The sequence below is a fragment of the Stegastes partitus genome, unplaced genomic scaffold, assembly GCF_000690725.1.
Source record: "Stegastes partitus isolate 25-593 unplaced genomic scaffold, Stegastes_partitus-1.0.2 Scaffold145, whole genome shotgun sequence".
In the NCBI taxonomy this organism is placed as follows: Eukaryota; Metazoa; Chordata; class Actinopteri; family Pomacentridae; genus Stegastes; species Stegastes partitus.
Genome location: NW_007577876.1, coordinates 360,359 through 378,244, shown reverse-complemented (window position 1 = coordinate 378,244; position 17,886 = coordinate 360,359). Strand labels below are relative to the sequence as shown.

Sequence of the window (17,886 nt, the reverse complement as noted above, 5' to 3'; positions counted from 1 at the left end):
TGTTTTCCTGTGAACTGCTCTTCATGGGCAGGTTTACTCGACAGTCAGGATGCAGCTGCAGTTCTGTACAAAGTTAAATGGGGTTTGAAAACAAGTCCCCTCTGGCAGCAGAAAGGAGAAATGAGGCTTCAGTGATAAAGCCGGCTTTCCTTCAGTACGAAGCATCAGTGTGGACAGCGTTAGGAAACACAGAGCAAACACACCTCAAAGTGCTATAAAATGCTTTATTACAAAATTGTGAACAATGCCTAAGCAAAATAATGTTCAGGCCCTTTTAAACCCAACTAAGTTGCATAATTTTATGATCTCAAAAAAAAGAAGAAATTCTCTGGATTTGCATAGAGCATCATGTGACTAAAGGTAGACGTCATGAATCGGGTGTAAGTTTAACCAAGAATCATGTACAACAGGTGTTCTGAACAAATCGACACCAGGATACGAAACATCTGCTATCAGCTGCAAATAAAGGTGATTCGGCGAAGGCACATCCGCTGGTATCAGACACCTCAAGGACACATTCACACCAACAGGCTTCAGATCGCTTAAAGTATCGACTACATTTGTTTTTAGTGTATCAAGACATATTGAGAAAAATGTATAAAATGAAGCTTTCACCAGCTGCAGACGCTGTGCTTCATCTCTAAGCCCTGGTCGTTCCCTTGACTACCTACAAGAAGTGTGCAATTCATAGATCGCTAAAACAAATGATTGTGCACAACAAAACACGAGACGTACAAACGTACGCTGCGTTTACAAGAAAGAAGGAGAAACAGCCGGCAGGACGAGCCTCTCCTATGAGCTTACTGTTCACATCAGAGTGATGGTTTTTGGCTGTTCGGCCTCAGAGTGGAGCAGAAGCGTGTTCGTTACATGTAATCTCAACGCAACACGTGAAACCTTACACACATCTAGAATGAGCTGAATGAGGCAAATCCAAGCTTCAAGGCTTTGCCTGCTGGTAATCTTAGTTAGTTGTTGCTTTCAGTTGTCTACAAACTAGCCCTTAAACTCAAATACGTATTGCTGACAGAAGAAAGAAGGTCACGGTAAAATATCTTTGGCAGAACTGTGGAGAGAATAAAGACTGCTACGACTGCATTACAATATGTAAAACAAAGATCAGTGTTTCCTTTTCACTTGTCATCATACAGAATAGTGTAAACAGACCGAACACTGCTGGATATGATGAGCGTGTGCTTGAGCAGAGGCCGGCGCTGGACTTGTAACAACTCCTTAAGTTCATGTGCTTTTCCTAGCATAGCTGAATGAAGGATAGTGATAATACAGTTATCAGTACAAAGATAGAAAAATGTCTCTGGAGAAAATCCTGTCATTTAAATTTAACTTACTGTAGTTTAGGAGAGACCAGAAACAAATAACCCTACAATATACGAAATCTAACCTCTGATCAAAATATATATATTCCTGGGATTTGTCAAAATAACCTTTAAAACATAATTTTACACACTTTAGGAGAAGAAGAAAACAAAGAGGTTCCCAGTAAGATTCTAACCCATAATGGCGCTGACAGGCCCGTCGTTTACATTCTACCAGAACAGCAACTGTTACAGACAGGACACGGGACTAATAGAGAGACTCTGCCCATACTAGGATGAGGGCCACGGATATCATAGCTCTGATAAAGCATACATCTGTCCATTCAGTGTCCTCCTGGACGGCTGGACAGAACCAGCATAGGAACTATAGCCCTTCTCCTACTGGTACCAGGGGGTTTTTCTGACCCAGTGGAGGGTGAAACCTGCATCTGTCCGGATCTTAATGGAAGCTGCCTCGGCCTCTCTGACCGTCTCCTTCACAGACTGCATCAGGTTCTGAGCGTTGTGGACCAACATCTCAGTCGCCTGTCGGACCAGAAATGAAAACAGCAATGAGGAAGACTTGAATAGTAAAACATGTCTTTTGGCTATTTTCAGCTGATAATGGGAATCCAACGATGTGACACATTCCTACGACAGACTCACCTGCTCGGACTCCTCCTCGCTGATGTTGGTACGACCCAACATGGTGGCCTTGACCGTGGACAGGATTTTGAGCTGAGTGCTGATGGTGGGAATGCGCTCACACACCTGGAACGGCGTTAGAAAGTCAGGTGGGCCAAAAACATCGAGCAAAATACCAACATACAGCGTGTCCACAGTAAAAACCGTCCGAGCTCACCTGGAGCAGGTTGGTCCGGATACGTTTATCGGTGCACTGCTTGGCCACCTCCTTGGCCAGCCGTGTCACTTCATCAGAAGCCTTGGCGATGTCCTTGGCGCACTGGATGAGGGCGCGCTTGTTTCCGCTGCCTCCACGCACCAGACGTGACATCTCTGCCATGAGCAAGGCCATTCGTTTGGCAGCTCCGATGATGTCATTTCCCTACAAGGTACGACAGGAGGTCAGGTAACGACAACAGACGCTTCTTAGCTGGTGCCAAAAGTCTGGAAATGTGACAGTACGTTGATTCTCTGTGGTACTGAACGTAACAGAGGTACCGCAGATGTTGTAGGTACTGGACAGTAACAGCAACATGTGGAATAAACGCAGCAAGCGCTGATAAATGCGTCTGCTGTGACATGTAGAACACAACATACGAAGAGTTGTGTACGGAGACATGGTGCAACATGTGAAGAGAAAAAAGGAAAATCAACACCATGCAGTAAAAAAACTGATCTAAGCACCAGTGAGTCATCCTGATGTGTACGTAGATTTAACAACGTGAGTCTCAGCGTTACTGAACACTGACAACATGTTAACAATCATAAAACAGCTGCATCTGTTGTGTAGTAAAGACTCACACAGAACATTCACAGAGCCTAACTTTATCTTTTTCAGTGAAGGCTCGTAACAGTAGCTGTCAGCATTCATGGGACGTTTACAAAGTGAAGACGTGCACCAAACCCAGCTGATAGAGTTTCTGCAGCTACATCCTGCTGCCTCCTCTGCTGTGGATGAACAGACAAGCACGGTTCTGTTCAACTGATTTTGGATGGTTTTGAACCAAACATCGAGTAAACATTCAGTTTCATCATGAGACCAGAGCAGTCCTCTGGTACGAGCCATGCTTTAAGAACTAAGAGCTGGTGCACAAACTCTCTAATACACCTGGACCCGGTCTGCCTCCTCTGAACAGATCCGGGTGCAGATCATCATGCTGTGGTTGGACACAGCAGAGCAGCACCTTCTCAGATGTATAGCTTAGGCTTAAAGGAACTTAACTATGACACAGAGCAGCATGTGTGTTAGACTCATAAGTGTGCGTGTGTGTGTGTGCGTGTGCGTGCGTGCAGCAGTTTATGTTGAACTACATCCATTAGATTTTTCTGAACAGCTTTCGGTGTAGTTCAGATCATTCCAGCGGTACCGGTGCAGACTGCCAGATATCTGGTACCATGTGGTTCTGGTGCTGACTTACTTTGCTGGACCATTTGCGAGCTTCATCGTGAAGCTGCCTGGCAGCCACCATCATGGGCTCATTAACCATATCCCCAGCCTTCTGCTCAGGGAACTCCTCATCTTTCTCCTCTGGGGGAGGAGGCCTGGGGGGAGGCACCTCACCCTCTGGAAGAGGAGGCTTGGGAGGTGCAGCTTCATCGTTCAGCTACAAGGACATGTTAGAGTAATTATGGGCTGGCAGTCAGAACTCCCAAGTAGTTTTGTTTTTACACTCAACCAAAGCAGCTTTAATTGATCTGCCAGACTGATTGTACTGTTCTGCAGACTTACATTGAGTTGATCTATTTCAGGAGGAGGTGGTGGGAAGTCTGGCTCAATGGGCTGGAAGGCCTCCCTGACCTTCGCCACAGCACCAAGAATCTTATAACCAGAATCCAGGAAGCCCTTCTGAAGACCTGGCAAAGAAAACCAACACATTATCACTCACCAGAAGGTTACACACACACATCAAACACCATCCTAGAACCTGCTCCCACATGAACTCACTTGGATCCTGGATATTTCCAGCCACTGCCTTAGCATCCATGACCATAGGAGAAATTGTTTGGCTCAGCTCATCAGATGCAGCCTTCACCATCTCCCTGAATTTAGGGTCCTCAGAATTCTCCACCTCTCGTTTTGCCACAAGGAGGATGCGGTTGGCTCTGCGGGCGATGCTGGTGGCGCCGGCGACCAGCATCTGAGGCTGGTGATTGGCCATGGCCACGCGGCACTTCTCCAGGTCCTTCTTTATGGCCTCCTCTGAGGCGTCGAGCAGAGATTTGGTATCGATGGCCTCGTCCACCAAACCTAACATCCACATGGAAGCACAGAGGGTTAGACGAGGAGGTAAGACACGGTGCTGACCTGTGACCAGGGTCTCTGAGGCACCTCACCTGTCATCTTCTCCACATTGTCGATCCACTGATTCTTCATGGTTTCAAAATGTTCATAGGCAGCCTGGTTGCCAGGGTTCCTCAGCAGAATACGAGCAGCAGATACCACCTAAAAAAAAACACAATCCCAGTCATTAATTGTAAGTCCACTGACAACTGCTAAAGACTTGGCTCAAGAAGCGAGAAACACTTAAGCTCTGTGGCTCGTGATGCGAGCGGAGGGCAGACACGAACAGAAACAGATATAAACACTCAGCCATGACATACTTGTGGTGTTAAGTCTCTTGTTGACTTGACGGCGGCCTGGATTCCCTCCACCGTGCTCTTGTTAGCGGTGCCAACAGCAGCAGCCTTCTCTGCTGTGGTGCCAAGCTTATTGGCGTGGTTCTCAAAGTTGGCAGCTCTTTCCTCAAAGACCTACACATGATCAAATAAAACAATTATTTAAAAGGGCTGCTGGAAACAATACAGCAGCCTTCCAGTAGATTATAGCACCACTGAAGGAGGCTCAGTGCAGTGAGATCACACCACTGACCTCATCTCTGTTGGGGGTGTCGAGCGGGGCTGTGGCGGCCACTGCCAGTAATTTGATGGGGGTAGTTGTGTCACTGAAGATGTCAGAAACCTCCTGAGTCATGGCCTCTTGCATCTTTCCTTTCAGGTCCTGAGAGGAGGACAAACAGCGATTACAGATATGTTCTTCCTGAGCTTCAACACCCGCTCATGAGAAGATGATCAGGGCTACAACGAATGGTTATTATGGATTACTGTACTGATCACGTTTTTGATTAATTGTTCAGTCTATGTAACTTCCAACAGAAAATGCCAACCAGTGCTCTACAGCAAACACAAAATGCCATCACGATTTGATAAAGGTCAATGTGGCCAATTAACCAAGAGTCTAAAATCCAAAGACAATCAATAATCAGTGATGTGAAGCAGAGGCGGGGTATGTTTTGACATTTTCCTCACAAAATGACTGTCAGCAACGTTCCTCAGATACATGTTCAGCTGATCAGCTACGACATGAATCAGCAGCTTCTCCAGAACTAACCTGAACACTGAGTTTGATTCGGTTCTGAAGCAGGCGGGTTGTGGGAAGTGAGTGCCGTTAGTTCTGAAGTGATTATTTCCATTTTTAGAGCATTTACAAATTTACTGCACAACACCTGAGAGAGAACTCTATATCTAATATGAGTTTACAGGAAGTTTGGGCAACATTTCAGGCCACCTACCAGAGTTTTAGGAAACCATGACAAGCATTTCATAGGATGACATTATTTTAACCTGCATCATGCTGTCTTTCGACTCATCTGGCTTCTTTATTTCACTCTGACTGCAGGGCCTCTATCTGTGTCAGAGTATTTCCACTACTGGCAGGTGAGGGTTTGTGAATCTTCTACCAGAGGTAACCAGCAGAGGGGGTTGTTTGTCTGCCTCAGTGTGTGAGTCCTGATCTGAGAACCAGAATGGGGATGACTGCAGCGTGAGCCGTCTTACTTTCAAGGCCTCCTGGAGCTGCTGAGCCACAGCACGTGCCTGAGGGGAGTCCCCTTCGCCGCGGGCAGCCAGGTCAGCCAGCTGGGCCATGAGCTGCTCCACCTGCTCACACTTCCCCAGCAGCTCCTGCCTGTACGGGCCTGGCAGAGCGTTGGCCAGCCGGCGGCCTTCTGCCACCAGGCCGCGGATAGCTGCCTGGCCTGGAAGCACACACACACACACATGTTTACGCATTAGGAGTCACATGAAGCCTTTTACTGGTGAATTAAAATGAGCATTCTGTCATCAGCTCTGATGCATCAACATGAACCACAATGAGGACTGAAAGTCCACTTATTGGGATTATAAAGAAAATAAAAACATTTTCATCAGCACAGTGTCCTGAACCTGAAACATGCTGATCGTTTGTGCTGCACACCCAAGAGCTGGAGAGATATTCCATTCACATTGTAATGAATCAGAAAACAAACCTTTGGAGATGCTGGAACCACAGAACGGTTTTTGTTGTTCTTGACAAATGATAGAAAATGAATCAAAGAAGTTCAGCTCCGCTCTCAGCATGAGTTAACTGGAAGTGTGCTTGTTTATGTCAGCGTTAAACTCATCTGATGCAAAAAGCTGCCAACACATGACTGCAGCTTATTTTCCACATTAGTTGTATCAACGCAATGCAGACAGAAACCCAAAGAGCTTTGCCTTGTTTCACGGTCTTCTCTTTCCTTGGTGACACTGTGGGAGCTAATTATTCACAGAGCAGCCATCCTGGAGCTCTGCTGTAAACATGTGAGATGATGTCTAGGTTCAAGTGGAGACACTCAGAAACCAAAGAACATGGCTGTGAGATGGTTATGTAGTGTCACGTATAGAAGAAAGCAACATGTCCACAAAAGAGTGTGGTCTGCAATGAAGCCACAGCAGCAGTGGAAGGAATGTGAAGGAGTGTCAGAGAAAGGCAGCCAGGGAGGATGAGAGCCAGACCTACCCACACCACTATCATCCATGGTGGGATTGTCAATCCAGCGCTGCGCCTGCTCGATCTTTCCTTCCAAGTGAACAGCTGCCTTTGCAGGCCTGCTGTTGGCCACAGCTTTGTTGGTCTTGGATTGCAGGTTCTGCAGAGCTGTTGCGATCTGTTTAGCCAAAGCTCTGGCCTCAGGCGTGTCACCTTTACCCCTATAAGGAATCAAACATACCAGTGTCATTCATCATAAAGATATGGCTGAAAGCAGGCGCAGTTCATCTACAAATATGGACAAATTAGCACTTTCTACAATCCCAGCTGCAGAACAAATGTCCACATTCCACCTGTACAAGGCCGAATGAAAACAGTTCCAGTCCAGGTGTGAAATCTGTTCTCCCACAGCAAGCAAAGCCATGCATGCATTTTATGATAAGCTCTGTTTTAGGGGTTTTGAAATAAGGTAGAGATAAATATCTCCATGATCTGGGGGCAGAGAATAAAGTGGAAGCCCAGGTTGATAACCATGACTGTACACAATTGTTCCAGCATATGTGAAAACAAACTCCAATGCTGTTCCTCAGCAACAGAGGTAAACAGAGGGGTTTTCAGGTAGAATGAAGGCATCTGAACAGCCGTGATAAAGTGTGAAAGCAGACCAGCTAGCTTAGGGAAATGTGGGACAATCAATCTCCGGCTTGAACTCAGAAAAACAAACCCAGTATAAATCCTGTTTCAGGCAGTCATTAACTTACTGTCTTCTGAGATCAGACAGCTTGGCAGTCATGGCGGCGATCTCTCCAACAGAGCGCAATATGTCATCTCTTTCTTTGGGATCCTCACACATGTCTGCAATCTTTTTAGCCTCAGCAAGCATGGCCTTGATATTCTCCTCTCCCTCTGGGCCACTGTTAGGATCTGCGAGCCAGTTCTACAGGACGGACCACGAAAAACAATCAAAACACTGTCAAATGGTTGCATTGAGAGGTTTGAATCCATGCCTTCGTCCAGGTGTTAACCACTCACCTGAGCAGCATCAATACGCTTCGCAATGGCCTGCTTAGAATTAGTCATGGCCTCCAGCTTGCGAGCAGCGTTTTCCACCTTGCCCGTGAGCACATCCAGCCCCTGGGAGACCTGCTGTGCCTTCTGCATGGCGGCTGGGGAAGCACCTTGACCTCTGGGGCGGACAAAGAAAACACGTGGATGCAATTAAAGAGCAGCATCTCTGTGCCTCTAAAGGCCACACATGCTGCTTCTCCAATCTGCACAACGTATGCATTTTCTTGGAAATTTGAGCCTCACGGTCCTCTTGTTTAAGAATAGTACTTCTGAAATTAATGCCTGTGTTTCTAGTCAAGGCTCAGAGGCATCTCTCCGCTTTCTGAGGAGTAACAAAACCCAGGGTTAAAGTAGATTATGGATTAATACCAGACAGCTGCTTTTAATGCAGCATGACTCAGGGTCTCTGGTGACAATCAGATTTCATATCAGAGGGATATCACTTCCACTCTTACACACTATAATCCCTCTAATGTGCTTACTGCCTTACACGGCTTACCCTCTGGGGATTCAACATTAAACTAGTGCATGAAAGGAGCATCTGTCCATATGAAATAGTCAAAGAACATTAACTTACACAATCTAAGAAAAAGACACTAACATGGGACAGACTATCTCATAAAAGATTAAACGAGTGTGAAATTATCTCGCTACGGTTTCCATTTATGGCGTGCGCTGTACCTGGCCCTCATCTCAGACACCTGGTCGGTCATCTGGCCCAGAGTCTTGGCGGTTCCCAGGATATCTCTGCGCTCCTTTCCAGCACACAGTTCACCGACTTTACCAGCTTCATCGAGGATCTGTCGGATGGCCTGCTCGCCTGCGTCCCCTGGAACCGAACACATGCAGTCAGGCACACCAATGATGTCGCTGAATTCAATTAGGTCATCAGCACAAGGACGTGATTAGCAGCAGAATGAACTGTTTAAGCCAGAGGACGTGGATGACGATTACCTGGTGGAGCGTTTGGATCCCTCAGCCAGTTCTTAGCCTGAGCCATCTTTGAATCGATGAGCCCCAGAGCCCTCTTCATGGCCTCTGTGTCCTTTGGGTTTGAAAGAACAGAGTGAATGAATATCTTAAAGGGAATCAATGCAACCACAGAAAACTTAAAACAAAAAGGAAATAATCAGTGTTTTAAGTCATACCATAAAACATGAAATGATCTGAGACACTTCATGTACATTGTGAGGTATTGTGTAAATAAAGTTCACATGTAATGTCACATAATTAGATTTTTATTTGGGAATTAAGTCATGACTCAGTGAGACTGAGCTCAGAGGGGCTTTTTCCTCATTCACAGTTTTTCCTGAACCAGGAGCTTGTTCAGGAAAATGATCGAACTCTACTGTTCAGTTATTTCAGTAAAAGAGCAGAATCAATGTGCAGCATCGCTAACATCTGTCAGGCACAGCCACGTAGAGCATGCTGTTTCCATCATTCTCTTCTATTGTCCAGAAAGAGCGTGTCATGTTATGAAAGCCAAACGATTCTCCGTTGTATCTCAATCAGAGCCGATGGAAATACAACAATCTGTCCGACAGCAGCTGACTCGACAATGAGCCCTCTCATTGCCCAAGTCTGCACAACAAAGCAGAGTCCTGTCGGACCCGATCAAACGGACAAGTGGTTATTATTCTAGGCTTATTTTTCATGGTACAATCAGAAAAATTTCAGGAAGCACAAGGTCGTCGTAATGCAGCTTCAGTGTGCGCCGCAGAGTTCAGCAAGACTTTCAAAGCAAATCAAGCCAAGAAACAACAAACCTCGGCTGCTTGTTCTACAAATATTCATCAGCAAACGTGTCAGAGTTCTCACTATAGCTGCTGTGTTAAAATAACAGAACGAGTGTGTTTGGATTGGTAGGAGTGAGGCGTGACTGAGCTACATGAGGGAGAGAGGAAACAGGAAGGACAAAGGTGTGAGGTGATGTCACCAGAGCTGTGTGGGTGTATTAGTTCACTGTTCAAACATGCTCAACATGCAGCTGCTGTTCTGTACAAACCACCTGTGTGTGTGTGTTTGTGGGTGCGAGTGTGTGTGTGGGTGTGTGCGTGTGTGAGTGTGTGTGTGTGTGTGTGCGTGCGTGTGTGTGGGTGCGAGTGTGGGTGCAAGTGTGTGTGAGTGTGTGCGTGTGTGTGGGTGTGTGCGTGTGTGAGTGTGTGTGTGTGTGGGTGCGAGTGTGTGTAGGTGTGTGTGTGTGGATGCGAGTGTGTGGGTGTGTGCGTGTGTGAGTGTGTGTGTGTGGGTGCGAGTGTATGTAGGTGTGTGTGTGTGGATGCAAGTGTGTGTGTGTGTGTGTGTGTGTGGGTGCGAGTGTGTGTGTGGGTGTGTATAAGTGGGTAAGTGGAAAAAAAGACGGTCAAAGTGAAAGAGTGAGGATTCTCACACTAATGTCACTGACAGTCACTGGAGCCGAGAACCAAACACACAGAACTGTAACGTTTATTAAAATCTGATCTGGTGTGGTTCAAGGTGTTAGTAATGGGGATTATGCAAAGTCACAGTGCATGTTTGGTGTTTGTGGTAAATAAATAAAGATATGTGAGCAGACGAGGCAACATTTGTTGGATTAAAAACCAAAAAGTAGCCATACAACAAAATCCATATCAGATGTTCTATGTGCTCTCCTCCATCCTGAGGTTCATGGCAAGAAAGGACGAACACTCAGAGAGTTCTCCTTATTGACACCAACGTCAATACTGCATGAGTCAGGTCAATCAATAACCCAACCAGCTGAGGACGAGGATAAAGCAAGGTTGGCCTCGTACAGGAGGGGGACACACAGATGTTGATATCATGTCATGTTATAAAGCAATCCAAAAAAAATCTGACAAAGCACAGCACAGAACAACATGTCAGCAGTTCAACCTGTTTAACACCTAATCAATAAACACCTTTCTACTGGCAGCATAAAAACTCTCTAACTGCTAATGTACTCTACTGATAGTCGGTTTAACCTCGCAACTGAAACACACAACGGCACCACAAAGCACAAGACGGCACACTCATCTGTCAGACATGCTTCTGCACAGCCGAGGGGCGGCAGAGGAAAGGCTTACCTTCTACAGGGTGTGAAGGGAGAAAGAAACGGCAAAAAGAAAGGACATAAATACAAACGTTCAACTACACACACCAACTGAGAGCAACAAAAGAAAACAGTGTCATCAAAGACAGAAGTGCCCTTTGAAAGAGTCTCGGGACAGGACAGAAACAGCACATGCAGGAATGAAAAGCACAGATTAAGCTGCTACACGGAGACATGGAGAAAGTTAAAGCATGTCTACTCTGCTGCTGACTGTATGTGCATTTATGAGCATTATTCAAACCTGTCACAACCCAGACTCCATCCTGGTCAAACAAAGTGCATGGGCTTGTGAGAAGAGAAAGAAAAATAATACACCAAATAGGAACATCCTCACTTCACAGGATTTCCAATCTGCACCCTCCAGCAAGGCATTCTGGGTCAAAAACGCTCATCATGTCTTCTTACTGATAATATAATGTTCAGGTTCTCTGCATGTCTGAATAGAGAACCTGAACATTAGAAGGTATTCTGGGAGTGTGTGTGAGAGCAACGTAGACGGCAGACACACTTCAGTTTTAACACTTTTTCTGTCTGTTTTCAATCAATAATGCCAACAAAGTTTAAACACTCCGAGCAGCTCAAAAGTGATGCAGTCTCTTGTCTCCCGTTTATATTCACTGTATAATAATAATGATAATGATAATAATAATGTGTGCAAGCCAGTTTGATGGGCACAGACACACTGAGGGAAAAGACAGCCGTTCATTGAGCGCACCTTGTTGGCCCACGCATCCTCGTCCCAGGACGTGAGCTGCAACACTCTGATGATCTCATTGATCTCAGCACTCATCTTCTCAAAAGTGAAGTTGCGGTTCTTCTGGGCCTCCTCCACTCCCTGGCTGCCAGACGTCTTGGTTGTCACAAAAATTTTGATACCTGGACCACGAAGCAGGACTCACAGTGAGCAGGTTAACAGTTTAGCTGGTGGTGTATTTACATGAAAAGAACAAATAGGTAGCGTGTCCTTACCTGAGATGAGGATGGGCAGCAGCTCTTTGACTGTGTTCATAGAGTTGACCAGCATCACACGATGCTCCTGATGTGTGAGCTCCTGCTGTCGCTCATCGATCATCTTTGCCATCTTCGTCATGCCTGGACACAGGCAACAAAACAAGCAGAAAGACACCAATTACAGTTAAACAGCATGCTTCAGGTGCAACTTTAAGCTGTTTTACCCCAACCAGCTCCAGAATACGGGGCCTCCAACAGCAGCTAGGCCTCGGGCTTCCCAGAGTCTGGGATTGCTACCACACATCGGCTTTGTTTGTATTTTGACCACAGCTTTTGAACCATTGGTGGTAATAGACGATGAATCATTGCCATGAATGGCAAATCCATTATTCTGTGTCTATTTTTCATGCATGTTGGATCATGCATACATTTGCCCACAGAAACAACCATCGTGATCAAAGAGGGCAAGTTTGCTGCTCATTTCAGTGTACGATAGGCCTACACTATGAAACAACACTGACTCTGTCACTTATTCAACCAGCAAACAGGAACGTGAAAGGAGAAGGAAGAAGAAACTCGTAAAGAGATTAGCAGAAGTGTGAGCTGCCTTCTTAACAATATTACTGCAGCATGTACAGATATGCAGCAGGCATGATTACAGAGCTTTGCTTTTACTCTATCTTGTCAAGAGGTGTTGGGAAGAGAAAATAATTTAAATTTATGTCAAATCTGAGCTTAAAAATGGTTGCATCTGAGAGATCAGATAGGCTAGAAGAGCAATAGGTGTGTAGATCCATGTGCAGCTGTAGGCAGGCTGCACTGTCACTGCTCCGGTACACCGACCTGGTCCCAGGTTCTTGGTGTATGTGATTAGGTCCTCCATAGACTCCACCACCTCCGCCACAGTCAGATACTCCAGGATGCCTTTGCACACGCGGATTATTTTGCGGACCTGTGATAATGATGTGACAACACAAAAACAAAGGCTGTTGCATTCCCAGAGAAAAGTGATTATGCAAACACAGTCCCTCCCTCCACTCCCCTCTGATTCACATTCCCGCTAATTACACTCTGATAATGCTGCCTGCTGACATTCCAGCCCCTTTGTCCTGCTTCACACCAGCTTTATGTGGGCTGCTGGAGTCCACACTACATTATACAGAGTGATCCCTGAGCTGCATTGGAAAACATGATGGCACTGCTGACTGATGACTGCTGCTGCCAGTTCGCCTCATGTCTGCTTCCAGAGCGCTGACCTGCAACTTTTTTATTATTTTACTCTCAATCCCTCAGAGGAAAAGAAGGACAGGCCTGATAGATGACACTCCTGTCTATTTCAGGATATAGGAAGTGTCTCTGTAAGACATATGGTGAGTTCCACAGACATGTGCAGTATATTTATCAGCCTCTCTGTCTTTTCTACAGGCATTACAGCACCCAAGAGGAAGGCAGGAATGGATAGTATCCTTATACCAGAAGCGCTTGTGACAGCAGTCTTTGCCACGCTCTAGAGTCCATTAACAAGCCACTGAGCCTCTTGCAGCTGAGCTCGACTCCTGAGCACAAGAGCGAGAGTGAGTGGTCACTGGACCATATGTTTCTGACGTTAGGGACACGACCACATCCTGTATGATGGAGGAAATCGTTACACAAATGAGGTGTGCTGGAATAAACTGAAGCCCTAAAAACGATATCTGGTGGCGTCACCTGATCAATACGCTGCTCCTGTAACAAAACTCACATGACTGGTTAAGAGATTTCCCAAACCGGAGTGAACGTATAAATACCTCGGCCTCATCAAAGGTCAGGAGCAGGTCGGAGGTCCCAGACAGGATGCCCCGAGAGCCATCAATGAGGTAATCCCGGGCAGGAACAGAGTATGGATCGGCTTTCAGCATCGAGGCCGCCTGCACCAGCTTAGTGCACGCATTCTCCACTCTGTGGACGGCAGAAGATCACCGATTTAAAGAGCAGTTAAAACGAAATCTTAAAACTAGTCATGCTGATGAGACGAAGCCCTTTGGAAGCCAGATGGACATTACAAGTGGAAAAGCAAACTGCCTGCAGCAAAGACAGATGGAAGCTTTGGGACACAGCTCGCCGTCACATACAGTAACTGCTGTGTGAACATGACTGTTTCATTTCCCCTTATACGCTTATATTACCACATCTGGAAATGCAAACACTACTGGGAAGCAAATGGAGTGTAAATCCCAAATGAAATACTTGACAGGGGTTAAATTGGGAATTAGGAACAGGGTCGTCCTGTCTAAACTGAGCAATGTGAAAGCTGAAGACCACGGTCCTTCATGCCTTTATTTATATAGAAATCTCTGGGATTCAACTGAACTCACGCTAATTCAATTGTACTGTAACTTATGCTGGTTGCAAATTAAAGCAACCAAGACATGACAAAAACGAACATATTTCAGAGCCACTGAATAAGAAACACGACGTCAACATTTCACAGCAGCTACAGAGACTCACACAGCAGCTGACTGAATTCCTCATCACCACAACACGACGGTCGTAGCCTCCTCCCTCCATTAATAACCTGGACGTATGTGAGACAAGCAGCTCGTACGTAAACCGGTACTGTTCACATCATGCACTAGTTCATCCTAGCTAAACGCTGCTGTTCACTATGGGAATGGTCTAATCCTTTAGAAACGAATGCTGTTCCTTCTGCTGTGTTTCTCAGATATCAGGGTTTTTCTACACACAGCAAACTGACTATGAACACTCACTGTGAGGAGTCTGATATAACCTCTTTCATAAGTTTAAACCACTTTTAAATAATATTCAAGGATTTAAAGCTCTATTGAGAACATCATGAAAGAAGGAATCATGATGGTTTCAGGGCACATGGACTGTGTTGTGGTTACGGTTCTGCTGTGAGGAGAAAACAGCCCAATGAGCTGAGCTTCACCGTGACCTCGGGAACAATAGTTCTAAAGATAGCGCCGACTTCACGTCCACCAAGCAGCTTTTGTTCCAGACTTATAGTTGACAAATTGTAACTGAAATCTCTGGAAGAAATCTGCTCAGTGGATCCTAACCAAACTAACTTTTGGGAAAAGAACTGGCTGTTTAATTTTTAAGTTCTGTCTTGTGAGCAGGGAGAGCAAGTCTGGGGCTGTTTAATATGAAGCAGTAGAACATACAGATGATGCCATTAGGAACATTTCAGATGGGAGGCTACAGAACTAAAACTGGCTTGACGTTGCCTCACAGCCCTTTTACTGTCTCCTGACAGAGAAGATAACTTCCTTCACAGGATGGAAGCACCGCTCTGACTTGCTCCGGCCCAATTTAACCCCTGCTTCCAAAGAAACGTAGATGATTGATAGTTGCCTCCTGGGTGTGATGTACCCAGTAAACTCCAGAGCAACAAAAACTGCAGGCTCAGCCATTTGATTCAGCGTCATACATGCCACCTGCATAGTATCTCAACAGCCATTTCGCACATAGAAACAGGCAGCAAGCCAAGGACCAACACATGTTCCAGTTCCCACAGTATATCGACTTCCTGCTGTTGCCTGCAGGCTAATTTGTTGCCTCAGAAACGTTTTCCACATTTTAGGCGTTGCAAGGGGCCAAAAAGAAGGAGCTCAGCTTCCATTCCTCTAAAGGCTCGAGTTTCCTGAAAGATAAAGGCTAGTGTATGGGAATGACATGGAGGCTGATGTATGTGTGTGTGTGTTTGCAGAGCGAGCAGCAGTGTCCTTCAGCGTGCACCACAGAGGAACAGCCATGCATTAACCGGACCCCGGCAGACACTATATTTAGTGAAGGAGACGCATTCCAGCACATGTGCTGATGGATGACGACAGGGTGACGATGTGACTTTGAGGCGCCAAATGTGTTGAGCCTGACGACCTGCGCCTGCCAATGCGTTTCATCCCTGACCTTGGGGGCCACCAGGACCCGCCCTGCCCTCCCTTCCACTGCAGTCTGTCATGTAATAGGAATTGGTGAGACTGTGATAGAGACAGATGGCAGCGAAGCACAAATTAACAATTTAGGGACGTCGTATGAACCAGATGAACAAATACACTAATTAAATATGGACATTTCTCCTTTTCACATCAACATGTACTTTTTTGTTCTGTTAACAAAAACAAAAAGCAGCAGCCAGCGACTCCTATGAGGACTTATTTGAATCTGTGGCCCCGCGCCTTGAGGGTAAAGGAACTCCTCACGGATCAAAAAGTATTCATGTTACACCAGGGCAAGACTGCGAGGCACTTAACATGCCATGTCTGACCTTTGCCTGGGCACAACCAGCCATTACTGCAACAGATAAAGAGAGAAAGAGAGCCAAAGAAAGGCTGGTGGGTTCCACATACTGCAGAGGGAGAGTTATTTAATCTGAACACATTGAGATGTTTGTCACTCCATGAATTTGAGGTGCTGAAAAGATCCTCTTGTGCTTACTTGATAAAAGCTGGTGGCATGTCCCTTTTCATGATCTGGTCTTCCGTGGTTTGTACAGTCTCCTTTCCAACCTGGAAAACAGAGATACCACGTGAGGAAACTTGAACCGAACATGAGTTTAATTAAATGAGGCATTTAAATTAAATACAGAAGTTACACACAGTCAGCTTCACATTTTTCTTCATTCATGTGAGATTTCAAATTATTCATTCATTATTCATTACATCATATTATTCCCTACATGTAAATGCAACACTTTTCTATTTATTAACATTACAGTTTTCAGTAGTATTATGATGATCATTTGCTGTTAACTGGTTTCCTAAAGCAGAAGCTCAGAGTGACGTATATTTTAGGCTTGAAGCTGACTTCCCCATCTTGTCATTCATTCTTTTTTATCTCTTTGGGGGTCAGAGGGGACCAGAGCCTGCAGCTCAGCTCAGCCAGGCATGTACTGGGCAGAGGTCTGGGAGGACCCCTGAACCAGTCGCTGGTGCATCACAGTGTCAACACATGTGCTGACACATTAAGAGTCACTTTACAATATTTAGAGAGGTGGAGGGAAGAGTAGCACGGTGATCATAGTGAGAACATGGCAACCGAGAGTGTGTCTGGATTACACTCTCAGCTGTACAGCAACAGTTACACTTAAAATAAAGCCCCAACCTTACAGACCCTTCTAGCAGTAATGTTTTTAGATAAATAGTATTTCATGGACACCCTCCTCTGTTTTAAAATCTGGGTTTGACTGCAGGATGTTATGATAATATGCTACATAAATTAGCTTAACTTAAATTAAGTGTGCCAAACACACATGCCATGTATTAATTTCAGTCTACTGCACTTATATATTGTTGATTAGAGCGTGTAGGCATAAAGCTGTTTTCTCTGGCGAAGAGGTGCCGGGGAGCGCTTCATCCCAGTGAGTTTTGTTTCTATGACAACAACATCCTGACAACAGTTCACCACGTTAGCTGCTGTGTGTGATAGACCAGCGTCGCTTCTGCCTGGCGTATCGTACAGCTCAGGATAGAGAGACACAGCCAGAACAAGCTTCTTCTCCATTCTTCTGGCTATCAGAGTTGTTCCCAAGTATCTGAAAAGTTGACGGATTTTCAACATGAAACTTGGAGTGTGGGTGGCTCTGAAAAAAGACACTCGCTCTCTTTACTGGAAACACCTGAAAAAAGATGCTGAGGTTCAGGGAAAAAAAAGTGCTATGAGGACACTGAGCCTCACTCGGGAGGCGAAGGACTCAAACCTTTATACAGACATTTTATAACATCCATTTCTCTGGATGCATCACTACAGTACTGTCTACTGTTAATACAGATAAATGGTGTTAAGACAGTCTGTTAAATATGGCCACAGGTAACAGACTACTTCTTTTCTGGTAGGAAACACACATAGATAAGTCTAAACATACGGGTCAGATACTGATCAGAACTACAGAAACAGCACAACTTCACACTTGCTGTTGTGTGGTTCTCACTTCAACCCTGGCTGTCCTGACGACAAACGTAAAGCACAGCTCTTCGTTGCTTTGCTAGGTCACC

At 45.6% G+C, this 17,886-nt stretch overlaps 1 protein-coding gene across 1 annotated transcript in view; it reads right to left on the bottom strand.

The window, feature by feature from the left end:
• Positions 1-204: 204 nt before the first annotated feature.
• The window catches only part of LOC103355367 (vinculin), a 29,484-nt gene continuing 11,802 nt past the window's right edge, over positions 205-17,886 (bottom strand). Inside the window, exons 2-21 of the mRNA XM_008279134.1 lie at positions 16,331-16,401; positions 13,681-13,831; positions 12,737-12,845; positions 11,912-12,034; positions 11,658-11,818; positions 8,809-8,899; positions 8,536-8,683; positions 7,819-7,972; positions 7,548-7,723; positions 6,817-7,007; positions 5,835-6,034; positions 4,870-4,998; positions 4,602-4,751; positions 4,335-4,443; positions 3,946-4,248; positions 3,730-3,854; positions 3,419-3,604; positions 2,179-2,382; positions 1,983-2,087; positions 205-1,862 (exon numbers count right to left, since the gene is read on the bottom strand). Coding sequence (XP_008277356.1) covers positions 1,716-1,862; positions 1,983-2,087; positions 2,179-2,382; positions 3,419-3,604; positions 3,730-3,854; positions 3,946-4,248; positions 4,335-4,443; positions 4,602-4,751; positions 4,870-4,998; positions 5,835-6,034; positions 6,817-7,007; positions 7,548-7,723; positions 7,819-7,972; positions 8,536-8,683; positions 8,809-8,899; positions 11,658-11,818; positions 11,912-12,034; positions 12,737-12,845; positions 13,681-13,831; positions 16,331-16,401 — 3,033 coding nt within the window. The 3' untranslated portion in view covers positions 205-1,715. The remainder of the gene's footprint in view (positions 1,863-1,982; positions 2,088-2,178; positions 2,383-3,418; positions 3,605-3,729; positions 3,855-3,945; positions 4,249-4,334; positions 4,444-4,601; positions 4,752-4,869; positions 4,999-5,834; positions 6,035-6,816; positions 7,008-7,547; positions 7,724-7,818; positions 7,973-8,535; positions 8,684-8,808; positions 8,900-11,657; positions 11,819-11,911; positions 12,035-12,736; positions 12,846-13,680; positions 13,832-16,330; positions 16,402-17,886) is intronic.